At 39.9% G+C, this 26,509-nt stretch overlaps 1 protein-coding gene across 2 annotated transcripts in view; it reads right to left on the bottom strand.

The window, feature by feature from the left end:
* Window positions 1-12,918: 12,918 nt before the first annotated feature.
* The window catches only part of LOC124711983 (beta-ureidopropionase), a 154,218-nt gene continuing 140,627 nt past the window's right edge, over window positions 12,919-26,509 (bottom strand). For both annotated transcript variants that reach the window (XM_047242266.1, XM_047242265.1), the window contains 2 exons: window positions 13,456-13,542; window positions 12,919-13,362 (listed from right to left, as the gene is read on the bottom strand). In XM_047242266.1, coding sequence (XP_047098222.1) covers window positions 13,294-13,362; window positions 13,456-13,542 — 156 coding nt within the window. In that variant the 3' untranslated portion in view covers window positions 12,919-13,293. The remainder of the gene's footprint in view (window positions 13,363-13,455; window positions 13,543-26,509) is intronic.

Raw genomic sequence — 26,509 nt, forward strand, 5'->3', positions numbered from 1 at the left:
AAATTCATCAGGCAGTATCAACTCTCCCATATCATCTCTCCTCTTCCATTTCTGTAACACTGCCCTCAGGCGTATCCCCCTAGTATAGATCCTCTATATACTTTTTTCATCTTTCTGATTTCCCTCCATTGTTAAGGCCTGGTTTTTCATCTGAGCTCTTGATATTCATACATGTGGTTCTCTTTTCTCCAAAAGTCTCTTTATTTTTTCTGTAGGCAACATCCATCTATCCCCTAGTGATATATGCTTCTAAATCTGTACATTTATCCTCTAGCCATCCTGCTTAGCCATTTTGTGCTTCCTATCAATCTCATTTTTTAGACGTTTGTATTCCCTTTTTCCATCTTCATTTACTGCATTTTTGTATTTTCTGCTTTCATCAACTAAATTCAAGATCTTTTGTGTTACCCAAGGATTTCTACTAGCCCTCATCTTTTTACCTACTTGATCCTCTGCTGCCTTCACTATTTCATCTCTCAAAGCTACCCATCCTTCTTCTACTGTATCCCTTTCCTTTGTTCCTGTTAATCGTTTCCTAATGTTCCCGCTGAAACTCTCTACAAACTCTGGTTCTTTCGGTTTACCCAGGTCCCATCTCCTTAAATTTCTACCTTTTCGCAGTTTCTTCAGTCTTAATCAACAGTTCATAACAAATAAATTGTGGTTAGAGTCCACAGCTGATTGCCACTGAACATCAAAGAGTTTGCGCGCCTGCCACTTGGAGCACTGCCTCACACTTATTTCTTGCCACAGCATGGATGCTCTGTGAATTCTGTGATTTAACAATAAAATATTCTATATTGTTATTGACTAGTAACAAATTCTTCAACTACCGTTGAAGGAGATAAATGTTCATATTCTCTCTCCTATTCAAGTTTATTATACAGGGTAGCTGGCAGCAACGTATGTTAACTCAGAGCAGAGACTTGTTGAACTCCCATCTATAGTCAACACGCTGACAATGTCAAATAAGCCGTGGCCTCGTACCCCTATGAGATTAGCGAGTCACAAGCCAGAATATTTCCTGTTGCTCTTATTACAATTATGATGATTTGAAAACTAAAATTTGTCTTTCTTCTCCCCCCCCCCCCCCGCCCCCTCTGATTTTTTAAATTTGTCTTCTATTCAGTATACTATTTAAATATGTTATGGATCAAAACAGACCAAAAAATGGCAGTCATATTATAATGGCCAAATTATGAAAGGTTATGGAAAAAAGAAAAAATTATCCAAGTCTGAATATTAATATTAGCTGTTATTTTTAAATCTCGTAACTAGGTAGAGACGCACAATACAAGCGACTTTTGTCACTCCATTAGCACGTCATAAACATTGAGAAAACCCTGGTTTCACTGGCACTGATTATGAATTAGAGGTAAAAAGCAAAGCAGTCACATATCATCGATAAGCAAACAGTCTTACCGCTGTATATAGAGGCCCTCAAATGCCAAGTAAGGCAGTGCTCAGCAGGGTTTGAGATTTCCAGTGAACAAAAGAGATCCAGCGACAGCTGCCTCGGGTGAAAAAACATGCAGCAGATCTATGTAGTTCAGCAGCCAGACTCAGTTAACTTTGCACATTGTGAAGGACTTGCTAAAACTTTCCCTTGAGATAAATACTTCAACCTAAAGCTTCGATTACAACAGAATCATGCACTTCCATGGTTCATGGTCTTTAGTATATTACTGTGTGTACCTGAATCTTAACAGAGTTATAGGCTGGGGTGGACATTTGTTCTGGTGTGTGTGTGTGTGTGTGTGTGTGTGTGTGTGAGTGAATTACTAAGGGACCAAACTGCTGAGGTCATTAGTCCTTTGTTCTAGTAATGGGCTTTAAGTGTCATCTATATTTTACACTTACTGAAGTGTCTGGGCTCTGCTGCACATTCCTTGCTAATACATGAAGAATAAATAACATGCAGACTAGTAAGCCAAATCGGAGGGTTATTTCCCTTATCATTATCATATCTACCTCCTTAGCCTAACATCCGAGTAATTCTATACTGTCTCCAGCCACAGAGACTTGAAAAATCTCAGCTTGACTATGTCACTGTTTCAGTCCTGTATGCAGCCCCTCATGTACCCTGAAATGACTAAAAATCCAGTTTGTCACAGTCCATGTCAAGATATGACAATATTTTTCATCAAAATATTTGCACAAGGCTCTTGTTTCTATTTAATGTGGTTAAATTTGGTATTTGGTTTTACAGTATTTGTGACTGGTATCTTACTGCTAGCTTGTGCTGTCATGTACCATCTACACTCTACCATGACTTCAACGCAGGGTTTAGTTGCTAACTAGAACTTAAAATGTATTTTCTGTAATTTTTGCCTTTATATGTTACCCAGTTCTCACAATCTTTTTTCCTGTCTATTAACAAGGGGAGGAAAACTTTTCATAAATGATAACGTGAAATATGAGGGTGCTTTGGAAAGTCCTCAGAACGGAATAGAAAAAAGCACTTGCATCACTGAAACTTTTTTTCTTTTTCAATGTAGTCTCCTTGTAGATTAATGTACCTGGTCCAATGATGTTCCAGTGTCTTGGTCCCACCTCAAAAATGAGTTTCCTCTAGGCCAGCAAAATAGTTGGCCAGCAAAATAGTTGTCGACTCCGGCTATCAATTCTTCGTTTGAAGTGAATCTTTGTCCACCAAGAAAAAATTTCAGTTTTAGGAAGAGATGGAAGTCTGATGGAGCCAAATCAGGTGAATAAGGTGGGTGTGGAAACAGTTCATGCCTTAGTTCGTGTAATTTTGCCATGGTGATGGCACGTATGTGGGCGTGCATTGTCTTGATGGAAGGTAACTTTCTTCCTTGCTAAACCTGGCCTTTTTTCGCATATCTTTTGTTGCAATTTGTCCAGGAGGTTAGCATAGTATTCTCCAGTAATTGTTTGCTAATTGGGGAGATAATCTACAAGCAGAATCCCCTTCGCATCCCAGAACACTGAAGCCATGACCTTTTTGTCGAAAGAATCGTCGTTGCTTTCTTTGGTGGCAGAGACTCAGCATGTTTCACTGTTTTGACTGTTGTTTTGTCTCTATGGTATAGTAGTGCACCCAATTTTCATCTGTGATCACAAACTGGTGCGAAAAATCTTGTGCGTTTCTCCTAAAATGGGCCAAACATTGTTCTGACATGTCCACTCTCATGCGTTTTTGATCCAGCATCAAGAGTCATGGCACCCATCTTGCAGATAATTTATTCATTTCTAATTCTTCAGTTAAAATATGATATACCCTTTCAAATGACATCTGGCAAGCATGAGCAATTTCATGCACTTTCAATTGGCGATCCTCCATGACCATTTTGTGCACTTTTGCAATGTTTTCTGAAGTAGTAACACATCTTGGCCGAGCACTGCGCAGATCATCATCTAAGCGCTCCTGACCAAATTTAAATTCATTTGTCCACTTGGCAACAGTTGAATATGAAGAAGCAGAGTCCCCCAGTGTATTCTGGAAATTGGCATGACTGTACTTTGCTTTCATACCTTTCTTTATGAAGTACTTAATCACTGCTTGAATCTTAATTTTTTCCATTTTCACAAATCACTATGTGGGAACAACAATAGAGCCACATCACTGCCACAGCACTCTTCCAAGAGCACTGATGTAGCATGTTTTTACAGGCAACAGTCCAATGAATATCATGTGAACAACTAGTTGCGCTAGCGCTGACCTCTCGTGATGATTCCAAGAACTTTTCAAACCACCCTTGTATAACACAAACTTGGTGGATGCTGTAAAATGTCATGAAATTTGGCACTTTTCCCTTTTCCTGTGTAAAAATGTAATAAATCTGAGGGTGTAAGGTTACTGATACTAGAAACCCATAGTAATTGAACACCGAAACTAGATTTTTACTTTTTTTCTCAGCACCAAAAATTATGTATAATCTTAAAATGACAGTTCATTTCCTGCGTAAATAATTGTTAAATGAAAATACTGGCAATCACTATTCCAGTAGCTTTAGTTGCCGATCTGACACTTACTGCCACTTTTACAAAACCTGTCATACAAGAAGATTTTCATATTTATACTTATGTGCTACAGAAATATACATTTTAGTTGACATGCTACATTATAGCTCTTCCTAGAACACTTTGTGTTTGGTATGACTTGTTGTGCAAAAATACTGAGAAATGTTATGTTGCTGGATAACGCTATTACCTGGATTCCAAATTAAAAGTGAAGATTGCTTCATTACTGTGGGAAAATTAAGTTTTAGTGTTTAAACCTCAAGATTTTGAAAAATGTGAAAGGGCAAATACATTAAGCAGAGGTGAAGGAAATACTGAAATGTATGGGGTAGCATCTGCAGACTAGGCTACCAACTGTTATAACCATGTTGTATCCATGTATTCTGTGTTTACAGCTCAAGGTTATTATTCCAGTGTGGGATGATGATAAACTCTATTAATGCACAGGGCAAAGAGTCTGTTTTGTGTATCTTGCAACAGGAATCTCTGTCATGTTAGATATTCTGAAAGGATACAAATACCTTAATAATTTAGTGGAAAAACAACTTTCACTGCCAGCAGCATATGTGAAAATTGTCAAATGCCTGGTGTTGTGCTGATGGCAGTTTGTCTTCCTTGTTAAAATGTCGGATTCCTTGTGACTGGTTTCACACTAGTGTTGATGGATCAGTGGCATAGCATCTCAGAAGAGAACTTTGAAGTTCTGACAGTGGTTTATTTTGAAACATTTTTAACAGTGTATGTTTGGAAAGTTATTTTTTCTATACTCGAATAAGTTTAATGGGTTTAACATAAATGATTTCTATTTTCAATAGTGTAAACAAGCCTACATCTACATCTACATCCATACTCCTCAAGCCACCTGACGGTGTGTGGCGGAGGGTACCTTGAGTACCTCTATCGGTTCTCCCTTCTATTCCAGTCTCGTATTGTTCGTGGAAAGAAGGATTGTCAGTATGCTTCTGTGTGGGCTCTAATCTCTCTGATTTTATCCTCATGGTCTCTTCGCGAAATATACTTAGGAGGGAGCAATATACTGCTTGACTCCTCGGTGAAGGTATTTTCTCGAAACTTCAACAAAAGCCCGTACCGAGCTACTGAGCGTCTCTCCTGTAGAGTCTTCCACTGGAGTTTATCTATCATCTCCGTAACACTTTCGCGATTACTAAATGATCCTGTAACGAAGCATGCTGCTCTCCGTTGGATCTTCTCTATCTTTTCTATCAACCCTATCTGGTACGGATCCCACACCGCTGAGCAGTATCCAAGCAGTGGGCGAACAAGTGTACTGTAACCTACTTCCTTTGTTTTCAGATTGCATTTCCTTAGGATTCTTCCAATGAATCTCAGTCTGGCATCTGCTTTACCAACGATCAACTTTATATGATCATTCCATTTTAAATCACTCCTAATGCATACTCACAGATAATTTATGGAATTAACTGCTTCCAGTTGCTGACCTGCTATTTTGTAGCTAAATGATAAGGGATCTATCTTTCTACGTATTTGCAGCACATTACACTTGTCTACATTAAGACTCAATTGCCATACCCTGCACCATGCGTCAATTCGCTGCAGATCCTCCTGTATTACAGTACAATTTTCCATTGTTACAACCTTTCGATATACCACAGCAACATCCGCAAAAAGCCTCAGTGAACTTCCGATGTCATCCACAAGGTCATTTATGTATATTGTGAATAGCAACGGTCCTACGACACTCCCCTGCAGCACACCTGAAATCACTCTAACTTCGGAAGACTTCTCTTCATTGAGAATGACATGCTGCATTCTGTTATCTAGGAACTCTTCAATCCAATCACACAATTGGTCTGATAGTCCATATGCTCTTACTTTGTTCATTAAACGACTATGGGGAACTGTATGGAACGCCTTGCAGAAGTCAAGAAACACGGCATCTACCTGGGAACCCATGTCTAGGGCCCTCTGAGTCTCATGGACGAATAGCACGAGCTGGGTTTCACACGACCGTCTTTTTCTAAATCCATGCTGATTCCTACAGAGTAGATTTCTAGTCTCCAGAAAAGTCATTATACTCTAACATAATACGTGTTCCAAAATTCTAAAACTGATCGACGTTAGAGATATAGGTCTATAGTTCTGCACATCTGTTCGACATCCCTTCTTGAAAACCGGGATGACCTGTGCCCGTTTCCAATCCTTTGGAATGCTACGCTCTTCTAGAGACCTATGGTACACCGCTGCAAGAAGGGGGGCAAGTTCCTTCACGTACTCTGTGTAAAATCGAACTGGTATCCCATCAGGTCCAGTGGCCTTTCCTCTTTTGAGCGATTTTAACTGTTTCTCTATCCCTCTGTCGTCTATTGCGATATCTACCATTTTGTCATCTGTGCAACAATCTAGAGAAGGAACTACAGTGCAGTCTTCCTCTGTGAAACAGCTTTGGAAAAAGACATTTAGTATTTCGGCCTTTAGTCTGTCATCCTCTGTTTCAGTACCATTTTGGTCACAGAGTGTCTGGACATTTTGTTTTGATCCACCTACCAGTTTGACATAAGACCAAAATTTCTTAGGATTTTCTGCCAAGTCAACACATAGAACTTTACTTTCGAATTCATTGAACGCCTCTCGCATAGCCCTCCTCACACTACATTTCGCTTCGCGTAATTTTTGTTTGTCTGCAAGGCTTTGGCTATGTTTATGTTTGCTGTGAAGTTCCCTTTGCTTCCGCAGCAGTTTTCTAACTCCATTGTTGTACCATGGTGGCTCCTTTTCATTTCTTATGATCTTGCTTGGCACATACTCATCTAACGCATATTGTACGATGGTTTTGAACTTTATCCACTGATCCTCAACACTATCTGTACTTGAGCCGTCAGGTACTCTGTAATCTGCTTTTTGTCACTTTTGCTAAACAGAAAAATCTTCCTACCTTTTTTAATATTTCTATTTACAGCTGAAATCATTGATGCAGTAACAGCTTTATGATCACTGATTCCCTGTTCTGCATCAACTGTTTCAAATAGTTCGGGTCTGTTTGTTACCAGAAGGTCTAATATGTTATCGCCACGAGTCGGTTCTCTGTTTAACTGCTGAAGGTAGTTTTCAGATAAAGCACTTAAAAAATTTCACTGGATTCTATGTCCCTGCCACCCGTTACGAACATTTGAGTCTCCCAGTCTGTATCCGGCAAATTAAAATCTCCACCCAGAACTATAACATGGTGGGGAAATCTTCTCGAAATATTTTCCAAATTATCCTTCAGGTGCTCAGCCACAACAGCTGCTGAGCCAGGAAGCCTATAGAGACATCCAATTACCAAGTCTGAGCCTGCTTTAACTGTGACCTTCACTCAAATTATTTCACATTTCGGATCTCCGTAAATTTCATTTGATACTATTACACTTCTTATCGCTATAAACACGCTTCCCCCTTCACTGTCCAGCCTGTCTCTGTGGTATACATTCCAATTTGAGTTTAGGATTTCATTACTGTTTACGTATGGTTTCAGCCAACTTTCTGTCCCTAGTACTATATGGGCATTGTGACTGTTTATTAATGATAGCAGTTCAGGGACCTTTCTATAGACGCTCCTGCAGTTTACTATTAGCACATTAATATTGTTATTCCCTGTTGCATTTCACCTACTCCTACCTTGCCGCATCTCAGGAGGCATCTTGTCAGGCCTAGGGAGGGAATTCTCTAACCTAAAAAACCCACATGTGCACTCCACACGTACTCTGCTACGCTACCCTTGTAGCCGCTTCTGGCGTGTAGTGCACGCCTGACCTATTCAGGGGGACCCTACATTTCTCCACCCGATAGCGGAGGTCAAGAAATTTGCACCCAAGATCTCCGCAGAATCGTCCGAGCCTCTGGTTTAAGCCTTCTACTCGGGTCTAAACCAGAGGACCGCGATCGGTTCTGGGAACAATACTGCAAATAGTTAGCTCTGATTCCACCTCACGAGCGAGGCTTTCCGCCTTCACCAGTTCCGCCAACCGCCTGTATGAACTGAGGATGACCTCTGAACCCAGACGGCAGGAGTCATTGGTGCCGACATGAGCAACAATTTGCAGTCGGGTGCACCCAGTGCTCTCTATCGCCGCCGGCAGGATGACCTCTGAACCCAGACGGCAGGAGTCATTGGTGCCGACATGAGCAACAATTTGCAGTCGGGTGCACCCAGTGCTCTCTATCGCCGCTGGCAGGGCCTCCCCCACATCTCGGATGAAACCCCCCGGCAAGCAGACAAAGTGAACATTGGCCTTCTTCCCCGACCTTTCCACTATTTCCCTAAGGGGCTCCATCACCCGCCTAACGATGGAGCTCCAATAACTAATAAACCCCTCCCCCCGTGGGCCTGCTCGCACCTTGCTGAAGGAGCGGCCACATATCCACTCACAGGCAGAGCAGGTGATGCTACATGGCCAGCTTCCACATTGACCCTCTGCCTCGTGCGCCGCGAACTCTGCTGAACCTGTCACTCCCCTTGGGGAGAGGGTGGCCCAACCGTGCCCGGTACCCGCGAAGATGTCTCAACAGCAGGGACAGTGGGTGAAGCATGTAACACCTGGGGTGTACCATGCGACGCACCAGACTCCCCACTGACGCTATACTCCGAGACAGCAGCCTGAAGATGGCTGACCGCGGCCATCAGCACGTTCAGCCGTTCGCGAACAGTGGCCAGCTCCCCCTGCGTCTGTACACAGCAGTCACACATCCTATCCATCCTAAGAAATCAATTTACTGTAGAGAGTTAATCAACTTTTAACTAGACTGCTAATTCACTAAAGGCGGCTGATAGTTGACTAAACTGCGGTTGCTAGACACTTTTTGTAGAAAACAATGAAAATAGCACTACCTGTCTCTGGACTGTATTGAAAACAAACACTAGCACTACTGGCACTATGGTTGACTAAAGGAACTCTCTCTGACTGTATTCAAAACAAACACGAAATCTATGGAACACTATTACTAGCACTCGACAATTAAAGCTTCCTAAAAGTAAAAACACACGGACGAAGAAGTGACAAGTAAGAAAATACAGTTAATACTTAAATTAACGTAGCTCGCTGCACAGCAGACGTGAAGCAGACAGCAGTTACGACGACACTGACACTACTGGCACTATGGCTGACTAAAGGGACACTCTGACTGTATTCAAAACAAACACGGAATCTATGGAACACTATTACTAGCACTCGACGATTAAAGCTTCCTAAAAGCAAAAACACACGGAAGAAGAAGGGACAAGTAAGAAAAATACAGTTAATACAAATGTGATTGACTTTGTCAATAAATATAATGTAATTAATGATTAATGGATATATTTTAGTTTTCAACATAACATTGAAAAACAATTAAATAAGACAAGATAAGGTGCTTCAGCAATAAGCTCGGAGTAAATAATACCAAAAATGGCAAAAAGTAACATCAAAATTGATAGGAAATAAAACAAAATACTGAAATTGGTAAATAATAACACCACAATTGGCCATAAAATGAAACTATTTTTCTTGTCCCTTACTCTTATTATGTCTGTCTTTGGATCAGATCACAGCAAATAACCTGCTGACCTCACAATGAAGATTCTTACATGACAACTGAAGCCCTGATGATGAAGTTCTGACTTTGAAATCTACATTGGCGAAGTACACAAGCTATAAAAGACAGGAGATAAATTTCAGTACTAAGTTTTCTGTTTGTTTCACTGTCTTAGTTTCCTGAGAATAGCTATGATGGTTAACACAACATAAATGTAAAATGTTCTCCTATAGAATTGTTGATAACCATTTTGTACCATTTACTATTTCATCCCTAGTAAATTCTAAGGAAGTACATTTGCATTCAAATTACTGCTTACTTTTATCACAGATCAATAAAATATTTTGTGACACTTTCAGTACGCTTTTCTCCATGTGCTTGCCATCATACAGAATATAGCCTAACACAGTTCTGCTAACTTGAAATACAGTTCATGTGATGCTGTATGGAATGGCAAGGGACAGTTATCAATATTAAGAATGAAAATATTTGTAGCAGGGGCACATAACAAATGTAATATCTCTTGATTTATGGAAAGAATTTTGACATGCACGCATGTGCACACTCAACTCTCTCTCTCTCTCTCTCTCTCTCTCTCTCTCTCTCTCTCTCTCTCTCTCTCTCTCCCCCCCCCCTCTACCCTCCCCCTCCCCGTGTGTGTGTGTGTGTGTGTGTGTGTGTGTGGGCGCGCGCGCACCTGTGCATAGGAACAGGAGACCCATTGTGCCATCCAGCTCTGTGTAACTGCTGTCAATAACCTGACATTCCCAGGCCACCATGGGTACAAAAATTAATCATCTGTAGACATGCACAGAAAAGAAATTCTGTGGTATATAAAATGATTCAGAAGAGCGGTCGTAATGTGTGAGTTGTGTTTGCATATGAGTGTTTCTACGTCTATTGTTGACAAAGGCCTTAATGGCCAAAAGCTTTATTTGTGATAGTCTTTTTGTTGTGCCTATCTGCGATTCTGCTATATGGTGAGTAGCAACTTTCCTTTTCATAATATTGTTATGTTTCATCCTGGATTTTCCATTGTTTGATTTCATTTGGATACAGAGACATATAACGATACTGCTTTGGCATCAGTCACCATTTTCTAAATTTAAATATTTGATATAGGTAAAAAGCAACACTGGATGTTCGTGTGTTATTTTAGCAGACAAATAAACAATATTTTTCTTCTGGTTTGCTTTAAACTAAAGTGTATGCAAGGACAGTCAATAATTTAAAATTAAAATGGTGTGTTTAAAACAGATGGAAAATTAAGGTTTAACCATTGATGAAAAGCTCATTATAGATGAAGCATGAACCCATATTGGTCAAGAAAAGTGGCTGTGCCCTTTCAAAGGAACCATCCAGACATTTGCCTTAAGTGGTTTATGGATGTAGATATACTTGGTGAAACAAAGCATTTTATATCACTTAATTAAGTCAAGTCTTATTGTCCAGATTGTACCCCAATTAGTTTCCTTTCAGAGAATGCTGATATAATACTCTGTACTATCGCGTACAACTGCTAACATGACAAAAGATCCATACCCAAGGAACGAAAAGTTGCACAGGTCACACCAATACTCAAGATAGGAAATGGGAGTAATCCGCTGAATTATAGACCCATATTATTGACGTCAATTTGTAGAAGGATTTTGGAATATACACTGTGTTCGAACATTATGAATTACATCTGAGAAAACAATTTATTGACACACTGTCTGCCGGGATTCAGAAAATACCAATCTTCTGAAACACATCTGGTCTTTTATGCACAGGTTGTAATGTGTGCTGTCAACATGGTATCTCAAATTTATTCCATATTTCTGGATTTTCAGAAGGCTTCTAATTAAATTGCTTGCCTATGGGGTATTGTCTCAGTTGTATGACTGGATACATGATTTCCTATCAGGAAGATCACAGTTCACAGTAACTGACAGAAAGTCATTGATTGAACATAAGTAGTATCTGGTATTTCCCAAGAGAGTTTTATTGGTCCTCTTCTGATCCTAATCTATATAAACAATTTAAGGAGACTCTCTGAACAGCCCTCTGGAAGTTTGCAGATATTGCTGTCATTTAACATCTAGTAAAGTCATCAGAAGATCAAAACCAATTGCAAAATGATTATATTTGTATGGTGCAAAAAGTGGCAATTGACTCTAAATAATGATGTCAGTGAAACGAGTATTAAAAGGAATCCATTAAATTTTTGTTACCCTATAAATCACAGAAATGTGAAATCATCCATACAAGAACTAAAATGAATCTCTTAAATTTTGATTACATGATACATTACACAAATCTAAAATCTACCAGTTCAACTAAAGACCTAGGGATTACAAATAAAAAAATGTTGAGAAGAAGGCAGGTCAAAGACTGTTTTATTGGCACAATATTTAAAAGATGCAATGAATCTGCTAAAGACATTACCTATGCTACATTTGTCTATCTTCTCCCAGAATATTACTGTGCAGTATGGGATCCATACCATATAGTACCAATGGAACACATTAAAAAAGTTCAAAAAAGTGCAGCTCATTTTGTATTGCACCAAAAAATGGCAGTGTGTATCACCAATCAATGGGTATTTGGTGGTGACAGTCATTAAAACAAAGGATTTTTTGTTGTTGTGATGATATCCTTTGATGAAATTGTGATTACCAACTTTCTTCTCTAAATGCAAAAATATTTTGCAGGTGCCCACTTACGTAAGAAGAAAAGATTATTGCAATAAAATAAAGATAAATCAGAGCTGGCACAGAAAGATTTAAGTGATCATTTTTCCTGTGCACTGTTTGATAGCGTAACGGTAGAGAAATAGCCTGAAGGTGGATCATTTAACCCTCTGCCAGGCACTTTGTTAACTGTATCAGAAGTTACGTTCAGCTGAGACACCATTACGTTATGAGGTGGAATTACCAGTCAGTGCCAACTTCAGGAGGCAAAATACTGAGTACTGCTGACTGACACATAAAAGCACACAAGATTATTCTAGCTTTTTGAATGATAGTAAGTGCTGTTCAGTAATTCTGTCTTATAGTTTAAACTCTTTCTGAAGTGTCCTTTTTCCAGATAGATATGGAATGTGAGTCAGTCAAAGTAAAAATTCTTCACTACATGGATCTAAATCATTAAGTAGGATGCGAGGGTAGCAAGCATTAATATAAAGCAGCGCAGGCTAAGTCATGAGTTCTTAACATCAGGAAACAGGCTTTGGATGTTGCTATAATGTTTTCCTGTATAAGAATCTTTTTCATTTCAAACCAGTCTTCTTGTGTTGTGTGAGTGTTTGGAAAGCTGAGCTTAAATAAGAACACAGAGCATAAGTAAGTCCGGCATGTGCTTGCAATTTTTTAAGTATATTCTTATACAAAACTGTGATTTTCAACAATGATTGACACAATGCAATAAGGTGAAATATCAATGTACAGTTTATTCTGTTTACTTTATATTACATTAAGTTTCACACATACCTTGATATTATTAAATTATCTATGAAGCATGTATTATACTGACAATATCTACAACTAAACAATAAATGCAAAATAAAAATAAGTATCACTAGCAGGATACAATTGGGCCCATTGAAGAAGCTAAGTTTAAATTTACTGATACTGAAAAGTGTCTCCCTGATATATATATTTTTTTGTTCAAACTTTTTAGCTGTAACATTTAAAAAAGAGTGCAATAATGCACTTTCCTCAAATTACAGTGCTGAAGTGGAACACTGTCAGCTGCCATAAATGATGCTGCAGCCTTACTCTGCTGCAATCATTAAAAAAATTAATGGTTTGCACCATGATCTGAAGCTGCACTCAACCAATCCGCATACTCCCTCAGTCGCTGTGTCATCTGAAAATGCAGACAACAAGGCACACGGGTGATATGAAATTTTTACTGTACTCAGTCATACGACATTTTTTGCCTATTATCTGAAGTACTTACCCTGAAACCCCATGAATCTATCATTTGCCTGCAGAGATTAAGATCTAGCTCTGCTACAAGGAGACCATCTCTCACTCTTGAAAGACCCTAGAAAGCAAACGGGTGATATACACAATTTGCCCAAAACAATGATCATCATTCTAAAAACTAATTTATAATTATTTAATGAGCCAGATTTGTATGTTTTGTTTAGCACCTCATGGGAGACATTGTATTGACTTGTGACAGGAAGTTTCTATTGTCTAGAAATATAATGTTCTATTAGTAATGATACAGAGTTGAAGCAAGCTGTATCACATCTAATCTAGTAGCTGGAACCAAGTGAGGCTGGAGTGCACTGGCTGATGGCATCAACAGAGAACTGCCAGTACAATGCTGACACACACAACAGGTATGACTGACAACACAGACCACATGGCAAAATACCAATACCAGAGAGCACAACCAAATTGGATACCAAGATGTAACAACTATCAACGACCAGAGCAACGATGAATGGAGATACAATCGTGAGTGCTGTTGGACTGTTGGAACACGACTGCAGTATGAGCTCTGGCACTGCAGGCTACATAGGACCACTGTGAGCACTGATAGGATGGTGCAGTGGCCATGGCCCCCACATAGCGCTGTGGTGATGACAGCAACCCTTGCAGATTGTAAGGGCGCCACCTAGCAGCTGTTGTCTGCATCCATGCTTTCTGAGCAGCTGTCAAAATTGGCAGACTGGGATACCAGATTTACCTTTGTTTTTAAGGTACTGCAGTGTTAAGCAGAGAACAGCCAGCATTCTGATACCTAATAGTTCCTATTCCAGTAAAAGACTGGACCATTTTGCATGATGTGTTTCTCAACTTGACCATTTTGCATGATGTGTTTCTCAACTTTTCTGAAACGGAAGATTCTTCCCATTTTAAGAGCAATTCTTGTTGTGAGGCAAAACCATATTTTTTGATGTATTTGTGATATTCTGATTAAACACATGAGGGACAAACAATAGTTCTCTTTTAATATTCTCTATCTCTTAACAACAATCATGGTGTGTTTGGATCTCACAAACAGCAATAATACTTGTAAGTGACAGGAAAGAGGTATGCACTTCTCTGTGAAAGGTAAGATTGTCATCAAGCTACAGTAATGTTGTCCGTGTTTAGTGTTCTTACTAGGACTGGTACAATATACACTACTGGAAATTGAAATAAGAACACCGTGAATTCATTGTCCCAGGAAGGGGAAACTTTATTGACACATTCCTGGGGTCAGATACATTACATGATCACACTGACAGAACCACAGGCACATAGACACAGGCAACAGAGCATGCACAATGTCGGCACTAGTACAGTGTATATCCACCTTTCGCAGCAATGCAGGCTGCTATTCTCCCATGGAGACGATCGTAGAGATGCTGGATGTAGTCCTGTGGAACGGCTTGCCATGCCATTTCCACCTGGCGCCTCAGTTGGACTAGCGTTCGTGCTGGACGTGCAGACCGCGTGAGACGACGCTTCATCCAGTCCCAAACATGCTCAATGGGGGACAGATCCGGAGATCTTGCTGGCCAGGGTAGTTGACTTACACCTTCTAGAGCACGTTGGGTGGCACGGGATACATGCGGACGTGCATTGTCCTGTTGGAACAGCAAGTTCCCTTGCCGGTCTAGGAATGGTAGAACGATGGGTTCGATGACGGTTTGGATGTACCGTGCACTATTCAGTGTCCCCTCGACGATCACCAGTGGTGTACGGCCAGTGTAGGAGATCGCTCCCCACACCATGATGCCGGGTGTTGGCCCTGTGTGGCTCGGTCGTATGCAGTCCTGATTGTGGCGCTCAACTGCACGGCGCCAAACACACATACGACCATCATTGGCACCAAGGCAGAAGCGACTCTCATCGCTGAAGACGACACGTCTCCATTCGTCCTTCCATTCACGCCTGTCGCGAAACCACTGGAGGCGGGCTGCACGATGTTGGGGCGTGAGCGGAAGATGGCCTAACGGTGTGCGGGACCGTAGCCCAGCTTCATGGAGACGGTTGCGAATGGTCCTCGCCGATACCCCAGGAGTAACAGTGTCCCTAATTTGCTGGGAAGTGGCGGTGCGGTCCCCTACGGCACTGCGTAGGATCCTACGGTCTTGGCGTGCATCCGTGCGTCGCTGCGGTCCGGTCCCAGGTCGACAGGCACGTGGACCTTCCGCCGACCACTGGCGACAACATCGATGTACTGTGGAGACCTCACGCCCCACGTGTTGAGCAATTCGGCGGTACGTCCACCCGGCCTCCCGCATGCCCACTATACGCCCTCGCTCAAAGTCCGTAAACTGCACATACGGTTCACGTCCACGCTGTCGCGGCATGCTACCAGTGTTAAAGACTGTGATGGAGCTCCGTATGCCACGGCAAACTGGCTGACACTGACGGCGGCGGTGCACAAATGCTGCGCAGCTAGCGCCATTCGACGGCCAACACCGCGGTTCCTGGTGTGTCCGCTGTGCCGTGCGTGTGATCATTGCTTGTACAGCCCTCTCGCAGTGTCCGGAGCAAGTATGGTGGGTCTGACACACCGGTGTCAATGTGTTCTTTTTTCCATTTCCAGGAGTGTATAAGGGGCATAAACAGCGTCAGATATTGAGTGGTCACTATGAAGGTTATGGAGATGTCACATACCCATGTGAGGTAGCATTATCAGCACCTGACAGACGTGGAAGGATGCCTCATTGTAGGTCTCCATTTGACAGGGTAGTCAAATCATGTACTATCTAAATTTGTGGCCTATTTGGATGTTACAGTGACCCAATGTCAGACTGCATGGGAATGTCAGGACAAGCATACTCATTGTCAATGTTCTAGTCAATCACGCCTGACCACCAAAAGAGAGGATTGCTCGACTGTGCACTGAGCACGTCATAACTCCTTCACACCTACACCTACAGCTACCATTCAAGAACAGGTAATGAATTCCCTGCAACATTCTGTGTCATCCTACATAATTGGTCAGAGACTAGCAGCAGGCAGACTAGAAAATTACCATCCAAAGTAAAAGCTGTGCTTAATACCACAACGATTTCATGGGAACATTCACAAGTAAATCAGTGCAAGCATCCAGACCAGAAAGTGTGCAACAATGTACTGATAAGTGGCTCATACTGCCAAGAACTTTGTAAATCTGACTCTATTTGTAATCAGTGGAATAACATCACAAGCTATTTCAACCCATTCATTTCATTTCCTCTTACCCTTCTGGGTGTTTCACTTTTTTTGTCGGGAAGTGTATATTGTCTGTTGATGTTTCTTTGTTTGGCTTCATAGCAATGTATTTATCATCTGCAAATGGGACTATTTCAGCTTCCTGATTCAAATAAAATGGTACAGTAGTTCATTAACATATGGCATGAACAGCTGTGAGTCATTGATTAAACAGTGGGACTGCCATTGTAATTTCTCCCCATGCAGATGATGTGGCATCCTCTTTGTACTACTCAGACAGCCTATTGTAACTTTATTCATTCTCTTTCTTAAGTAAGAACTAAACCAGGTATGTGCTGAACTATTTATTCCATAAAAACTTACTTTCTCTAATGGAATTCTATGAGTGACACTGTCAAATACCTTCAGTAAGTCACACAAGATCCCAAGTGGTGATATTTTATCATTTCAAGATTTTATTGTGTCATCAGTAAATGTATAAATAGATGTCTCAGTAGAGTGGCCTTTTTGAAATCCATGCTTTCACTGACTAAGTATCAAATTACTATGTGGCCTGTGACAACCCTGGAGTACATTACTGTTGTAATGCTAGACACTACCAGTAGTATCGTCAATAAGAACAAAAGTATATTTTTTCACATTCAGATAAACAAAAACACAGAAACAGTACATAGGACACAATCTGAGGATAGGCAATTGCTGCACTGTCCTTATATGGAGGAGAGCTCAGGCAGACTGCACAGCGGGTGCCATGCCATACACACAAGTTGTCAGCAGCCTCTGGTGGCCGGCCCGTGCACATGCGTCTGGCAGAATATTTGAGTCTAGTGTGCAAGCCATCTGGTGCTGTGGTGGGTATCCACATGTGATGTACAAGATTATAGCAATTACCTTCTCAAAAATTTCAGAAAATGATGTAAGGAGTCACGATGGGCATAGTTATTGACCACTGTGTAGTCACCGTTCTTATAAAGAGGCCTAACAGTGGCCTATTTTAATCTGTCTGAAAAAATCTGAATAAACAATGCATTTCATAACTGACAAAGAACAATCCACATTGCAAGGCCACAATATTTTATGGTCTTATTGGAGATAGTATTCGCTCCATATGAACTGTTACTTTTTAGTGTCACGATCTTTCTTATTTCAAATGTGAGATTAATTTTTATTTCACCGAATGATGTCTGTATTTCTTTTTTGGTCTACTCTCCTGCTTTTTCTTCTGAGCTGTTTGCACCAATTTTCTCATCTATTTTAAAAGAGTAATTATTAAAAATATCTGCAACACATGAACTGTCTTTTACAATGCTTCTGCTCTCCCTGACAGTAATAATATCATGTTCCATTTTTCTTTCCCTGTCTCTCTTTTAACACCAGTCCAAACTGATTTAATTTAATTGTCTGATCTGTTGATTTTAGAGAAAATGAGCATTCTCCTGATTTTTTTACAATTGTTCTTAGTATGTTACAGTACTGTTTATAATATGAAAGTATTTCTGAATCGTTACTTGTTCTGATCGCTTTATAGACATGCCTTTTCTGTTATGAAGATACTCTGATACTTATGTGATCCAAAGTTTTTTAATGTGCTCCCAATATTGCAGGAAAACTACTTTCAGAAAGGGATACAAACTCAGTACAAAGTATGTTGAATTTAGAGATAGCATTAAGCTCATTGTAGACTGAACGCCATTCAAAATTTTTTAACCTTTCTTTAAAATCTTCAGTTGTTTCGTCATTAATCAGCCTCGCCCTTTTCTTAATTGTATTTCTGAACTGTGCAGGTGCTAAGTTATATAATGTGACAAACTGTGCATTGTGATCTGACAATCTGTTTATGACAGAAAGGCATTCATCTTTTTAACTTATGCTTGTTGTATGAATACATTACATGTGAGGATGTACTATCTTCAGTAACTCGGGTAGGGAAATTTATGACTGATATGAAATTACAAGTGGCTAACAACACCTTCAGATAGCTTTTCCTGTCAGATTCCTTCAAGAAATTAACATTAAAATCACTACATATTATCGCTTTTCCCGTCTGACTGATATCACATTAAACACAAATTTTTTCATGAAAATTTCCTGATTACCCAGCAGCTATATACTATCAAAATCACAAGTATTATATTTCTCAATATTATCTCACAAACACATGCTTCTATATCCAGATCTATAAAGAATTTACTTATTTCTACATTTCTGTATTTGTATTCATTTTTTGTGACAATTTGTACCTTATCCATATTAGATCTATATGAATTTTCAGCCACTTTATAACCACTTACATTCAGATTTTCTATCCCTGGGCTTATATTGTGTTCAGACACAAAAATGAAATCAATGTCTTTCCAGCTACTATGATCTTCCAAGCAAATTACAAAATAATATACTTCATTTCTTGACCCCTCCCCCCCTAATATTCTGATCAAGCAAGTTGATCTCACCATTCCGTATATTCTTATAAGATGGACTGGGAGACTCTGTCAGTTTAATTTCCTATAATATTATCTTTCCGAATTGTGGTACCTTTTACCTTTTCCTTACTACCCCTATTCAGTTGCAGGCCGTGAGAATAATATGTGCACCTTCACATAGCAATCACTGAAACAGCACCAAATGTGATTCTGCATCTGTCTGAAAGAAAATGTGTTTCTGCGCAATTCCCAACTTATTTTCCATAAGCTCTACATTACAGAAATGTCTTCCCCTCCTCCCCCGAGAAATTTACCACATGCAATACATCTTCTTCTACATCTACATGATGACTCTGCTATTCACAGGTAAGTGCCTGGCAAAGGGTTCATCAAACCACTTTCAAGCTATTTCTCTACCATTCCATTCTCAAACAGCATGTGGGAAAAACGAGCATTTAAAACTTTCTGTGTGAGCTCTGATCACACTATATTTTATCACGATGATGCGTTTCCTGCAGTGTAACACTGACAAGCAAATATGAAGTAGGAACTAATTTTTAAATAATTGTTTATGCACCATTGTACATTTACTATTGAAAAAATAAAAATTTATCTTGCAAATGAAATATGACTTTACAGCTCTCTTCCCTACATCTGCCTTCTCAGATTTTCATGTTTTTGAATCCCATCAGTTATTTTCTTTGGGAATTTTAAATCCTCATGGGAAGACAACTTTCAGCAGGCAACAATTTACAACCTTGCTCATATTGCAAGTGTTTGGTAGAAGGAATACAGACATACATAGGAAAATGAAATAGTAAATGCTCGAGAAATGAAAAGGGTAAATAAAATGAGAGATAAAAAGAAGGAGGGAGAAAACAAAGGAGGAGGCTAGGGAGAAAACAAAACAAAGCCAGGTTGGTGGTGAGAACTAGGCAAGTGTTGAAGATGAAGTTCCTGTTGTTGTTGTTGTTGTTGTTGTTGTGGTCTTCAGTCCTGAGACTGGTTTGATGCAGCTCTCCATGCTACTCTATCCTGTGCACGCTTCTTCGTCTCCCAGTACCTACTGCAACCTACATCCTTCTGAATCTGCTTAGTGTATTCATCTCTTGGTCTCCCTCTATGATTTTTACCCTCCACGCTGCTCTCCAATACTAAATTGGTGAACCCTTGATGCCTCAGAACATGTCCTACCAACCGATCCCTTCTTCTACTCAAGCTGTGCCACAAACTTCTCTTCTCCCCAATTCTATTCAATACTTCCTCATTAGTTATGTGATCTACCCATCTAATCTCCAGCATTCTTCTGTAGCACCACATTTCGAAAGCTTCTATTCTCTTCTTGTCCAAACTATTTATCGTCCATGTTTCACTTCCATACATGGCTACACTCCATACAAATACTTTCAGAAACGACTTCCTGACACTTAAATCAATACTCGATGTTAACAAATTTCTCTTCTTCAGAAACGCTTTCCTTCCCATTGCTAGTCTACATTTTATATCCTCTCTATTTCAACCAGCATCAGTTATTTTGCTCCCCAAATAGCAAAATTCCTTTACTACTTTGTCTCCTTTCCTAATCCAATTCCCTCAGCATCACCCGATTTAATTCGACCACATTCCATTATCCCCGTATTGCTTTTGTTGATGTTCATCTTATATCCTCCTTTCAAGACAATGTCCATTCTGTTCAACTGCTCTAGCAAGTCCTTTGCTGTCTCTGACAGAATTACAATGTCATCGGTGAACCTCAGAGTGTTTATTTCTTCTCCATGGATTTTAATACCTACTCTGAATTTTTCTTTTGTTTCCTTCACTGCTTGCTCAATATAGAGATCGAATAACATCAGGGAGATGCTACAACCCTGTCTCACTCCCTTCCCAACCACTGCTTCCCTTTCATGTCCCCCGACTCTTATAACTGCCATCTGCTTTCTGTACAAATTGTAAATAGCTTTTCGCTCTCTGTATTTTATCCCTGCCACCTTCAGAATTTGAAAGAGAGTATTCCAGTCAACATTGTCAAAAGCTTTCTCTAAGTCTACAATTGCTAGAAACATAGGTTTGCCTTTCCTTAATCTAGCTTCTAAGGTAAGTCATAGGGTCAGTATTGCCTCACATGTTCCGATATTTCTACAGAATCCAAACTGATCTTCCCCGAGAACCGCTTCTACTAGTTTTTCCATTCGTCTGTAAAGAATTCGCCTTAGTATTTTGCAGCTGTGACTTATTAAACTGATAGTTCGGTAATTTTCACATCTGTCGACACCTGCTTTCTTTGGGATTTGAATTATTATATTCTTCCTGAAGTATGAGGGTATTTCACCTGCCTCATACATCTTGCTCACCAGATGGTAGAGTTTTGTCAGGACTGGCTCTCCCAATGCTGTCATTAGTTCTAATGGAATGTTGTCTACTCCGGGGGCCTTGTTTCGACTCAGGTCTGTCAGTGCTTTGTCAAACTCTTCACGCAGTATCATATCTCCCATTTCATCTTCACCTACATCCTCTTCCATTTCCATAATATTGTCCTCACATACATCACCCTTGTATAGACCCTCTATATACTCCTTCCACCTTTCTGCTTTCCCTTCTTTGCTTAGAACTGGGTTTCCATCTGAGCTCTTGATATTCATACAAGTGGTTCTCTTTTCTCCAAAGGTCTCTTTAATTTTCCTGTAGGCAATATCTATCTTACCCCCAGTGAGATAAGCCTCTACGTCCTTACATTTGTCCTCTAGCCATCCCTGCTTAGCCATTTTGCACTTCCTGTCGACCTCATTTTTGAGACGTTTGTATTCCTTTTTGCCTGCTTCACTTACTGCATTTTTGTATTTTCTCCTTTCATCAATTAAATTCAATATTTCTTCTGTTACCCAAGGATTTCTACTAGCCCTCGTGTTTTTACCTACTTTATCCTCTGCTGCCTTCACTACTTCATCCCTCAAAGCTACCCATTCTTCTTCTACTGTATTTCTTTCCCCCATTCCTGTCAATTGTGCCCTTATGCTCTCCCTGAAACTCCGTACAACCTCTGGTTCTTTCAGTTTATCCAGGTCCCATCTCCTTAAATTCACACCTTTTTGTACTTTCTTCAGTTTTAATCTACAGTTCATAACCAATAGATTGTGGTCAGAGTCCACATCTGCCCCTGGAAATGTCTTACAATTTAAAACCTGGTTCCTAAATCTCTGTCTTACCATTATATAATCTATCTGAAACCTGTCAGTATGTCTAGGCTTCTTCCATGTATACAAACTTCTTTTATGATTCTTAAACCAGGTGTTAGCTATGATTAAGTTGTGCTCTGTGCAAAATACTACCAGGCAGCTTCCTCTTTCATTTCTTACCCCCAATCCATATTCACCAACTACGTTTCCTTCTCTCCCTTTTCCTACTGACGAATTCCAGTCACCTGTGACTATTAAATTTTCGTCCCCCTTCACTATGAATAATTTCTTTTATTTCATCATACATATCTACAACTTCTTCATCATCTGCAGAGCTTGTTGGCATGTAAACTTGTACTACTGTGGTACGCGTGGGCTTCGTATCTATCTTGGCCACAATAATGCGTTCACTATGCTGTTTGTAGTAGCTTACCCGCATTCCTATTTTCCTATTCATTATTAAACCTACTCCTGCATTACCCCTATTTGATTTTGTGTTTATAACCCTGTAGTCACCTGACCAGAAGTCTTGTTCCTCCTGCCACCAAACTTCACTAATTCCCACTATATCTAACTTTAACCTATCCATTTCCCTTTTTAAATTTTCTAACCTACCTGCCCGATTAATGGATCTGACATTCCACGCTCCAATCCGTAGAACGCCAGTTTTCTTTCTCCTGATAATGACATCCTGTTGAGTAGTCCCCCCCCCCCCCCCCCCCTGGAGATCCGAATGGGGGACTATTTTACCTCCGGAATATTTTACCCAAGAGGACGCCATCATCATTTAACCATACAGTAAAGCTGCATGCCCTCGGGAAAAATTACAGCTGTAGTTTCCCCTTGCTTTCAGCTGTTCGCAGTACGAGCACAGCAAGGCCGTTTTGGTTAGTGTTACAAGACCAGATCAGTCAATCATCCAGACTGTTGCCCCTGCAACTACTGAAAAGGCTGCTACTCCTCTTCAGGAACCACACGTTTGTTTGGCCTCTCAACAGATACCCCTCCGTTGTGGTTGCACCTACGGTTCGGCTATCTGTATCGCTGAGGCACGCAAGCCTCCCCACCAACGGCAAGGTCCATGGTTCATGGGGGGGAGGTGAAGTTCCTATCTGAATAGTTTTGAGGAAGGTATGTTAAGAAGGAGACTGCAGATGTCACAAGTATAAAAACGGCCTCTAGGGCAATAGGGTACCATATATTTCTAGCATATACTCACTGTCTATGCCCTATGGAGTCCAAGAGACCAAGATTTGTGAAGTAGAGAATACGATACAGAATTACTACACATCTCAACACAATTGGATGTTTCATTATTCTATAAATGAAATAACTGGCCAGCTGAATCAATATGAGACTGAAGACATGTGTGTGTGTGTGTGTGTGTGTGTGTGTGTGTGTGTGTGTGTGTGTGTGTGTGCGCGCACGCGCGTCCGTGCCCACGCGCCCACGTCCATGTGTACTATGTGTGTCTACTGCTGACAAAGGCCTTTATGGCCGAAAGCTACAATTGTGTGAATCTTTTTGTTGTGCCTATCGTGACTCAGCATCTCCGCAATAAGGTGAGTGGCAACTTCCCTTCTCTGGAATTGTTAACATTACACATCTCATGTCACTTTCACAGAAAGACATTAATTCTAAAAAAATTATAGCTATTGCATTTTTTCTATTTCCTTATTTCCCAGCTAGGATCATGTAAAAACCTCTCAATTCCTGTTATTTCTTTGTTGTTGTTTCCTATTTTTCCAGTACTCCCTCATTTGTTCCCCACATGTCTTTTCCTTTCTTCTCTCCACATTGTTCCCAGTTTCTTATTCTGATTTGAAAGCCTTCCAAGTTTAGTATTTTTTTTTCTTAAAAAGGTTTCTTTCTGTTATTTCTGATTCTTTAGTGTTCTTTCTTTCTTGTTCTTTCCTTGCTTCTATAATCCATGCTATCACTGATTTCTTCTTCCAGAAATACAAGAATAGGTTTGTTTATAAATAACTCATCTGCTGCTAGTCATGATTTTCTTTATTTTTATTTTTCACATGTTGCGTTTCGGGAAATGATTCCCATTTCCAAGTGCATTTTTTGTGTTTGTTATGTCATTTATATAAATAAATAAAATAAAGAAAATCATGATTGGTAGCAGACAGGTTATTTATAAACAAACCTATTGCTTTCACAGTCGCAGGCTTTTAGAACCATTTATAATGGATCAAATCAGAATAAAATAATATTTGTTTCGCTAGCTTTTTTTCTTCATTCATCCATTCAGGAGAAGTATCCACAAAAATATTAATCTTTGCTTAGCATTACATTTGGTATCTTTTCTATATTTTGTAGAGTTCCTCATTACTTCTCATTTTCCAACCATCTGTAGTTTATATTGCACCCGTTCTGTTTCTGTCCACATTAGAGGTCACTGTTAGGCTCCCACATTCATATAACCATATTGGTCATACCACTGTGGTAGTGTGTTTCAGTTTAGTTTTACAATATGTGCATTTATTGTTGTAAATATTCTCTGTCAAATCGTACTCTCTTTCCATTTCTTAACTCTTAGATCTATTGCAAATTTTTCTTGTCCATGCTATTGTATAGTTTCAATATAATGGAAGGAAACATTCCACGTGGGAAAAATTATATATAAAACCAAAGATGAGGTGACTTACCGAACAAAAGCGCTGGCAGGTCGATAGACACACAAACAAACACAAACATACACACAAAATTCAAGCTTTCGCAACAAACTGTTGCCTCATCAGGAAAGAGGGAAGGAGAGGGGAAGACGAAAGGAAGTGGGTTTTAAGGGAGAGGGTAAGGAGTCATTCCAATCCCGGGAGCGGAAAGACTTACCTAAGGGGGAAAAAAGGACAGGTATACACTCGCACACACGCACATATCCATCCACACATACAGACACAAGCAGACATATTTAAATATGTCTGCTTGTGTCTGTATGTGTGGATGGATATGTGCGTGTGTGCGAGTGTATACCTGTCCTTTTTTCCCCCTAAGGTAAGTCTTTCCGCTCCCGGGATTGGAATGACTCCTTACCCTCTCCCTTAAAACCCACTTCCTTTCGTCTTCCCCTCTCCTTCCCTCTTTCCTGATGAGGCAACAGTTTGTTGCGAAAGCTTGAATTTTGTGTGTATGTTTGTGTTTGTTTGTGTGTCTATCGACCTGCCAGCGCTTTTGTTCGGTAAGTCACCTCATCTTTGGTTTTATATATAACTATTGTATAGTTTCTTCAACGTATTTAAATTTACCTTTGCACTCTATTTTACCTATTCATGTTTCTATAAATTTTAGAACATTTTTCCAGAAGATTTATCATAATATTAATATAAGAACACAAAAATTGAAGGACCAATTTTTAATATTAACTGTACAAGGAGCCAATAATTCTTATATAACTCAAAAGTACTTTGCCACAGATGTGCACAAAGAAAAATTAATGTGTGTATGTAGCTGGTATGAGTGGTAAAATGAAGTAGAAGCTTTCACATTCATAACACTGATGTTACATTCTCTATCACACATTAAAATCTCCAATACCTGAACACTGAAAATTGAAGAGCTACCAACACCTACCCTGCACAACCATCAGGCGCTATGGTAGAAACGATAGACGAAAGTAACAACATTTCAGGAAATCAGATCCTAAGGGCTTTTATGTTTACACGGTTCATTTGCAGTAAAACATGTATACCAGGCACCTACAATGCGACAACTGCTTGGTTGATGATGATGTCAGCAAGTGAAAATCAACATGTTGTAGTAGCGAAGTATGTAAATAACATTGTATATTGGTGCCATTATTTCATTTACTTTTCTGTAAGAGTAACAATGTGATCATTTGCTGCCATTACCAGAAACTTTAAAGTTATTTCCTAATTTTTAATTTTTTTCATTCTGAATGACTATGAGTTCCTTTATTGTGCAGAAACTATATTTGTTTTAGGGTATGCCTAGAAGAATGCTAATGGGTCAGAATGAAGGACATACTGTTAGACAGTTGCTGAATGGAACGTATTTGACTGTCAAGAGAGCAATGCATGATGCATTCAATTACTATCTTAGCAGACTATTGTCAAGTGATCTTTCAGATTTAAAGGCTGTTAGTGGCACAAAAGTTAGTGTACAGTTCCTAGTGAATGAGGCAGGAACTGAAATTGTGGATAGCTGAAATGCTCCACTTTCAAATGTTTCTTTACAAAGAAAAACCCAGGAGAATTGGAGAATTGCCCCAATTTAATCTTCATACCAC

Source organism: Schistocerca piceifrons, chromosome 8 (genome assembly GCF_021461385.2).
Source record: "Schistocerca piceifrons isolate TAMUIC-IGC-003096 chromosome 8, iqSchPice1.1, whole genome shotgun sequence".
Taxonomy (NCBI): domain Eukaryota; kingdom Metazoa; phylum Arthropoda; class Insecta; order Orthoptera; family Acrididae; genus Schistocerca; species Schistocerca piceifrons.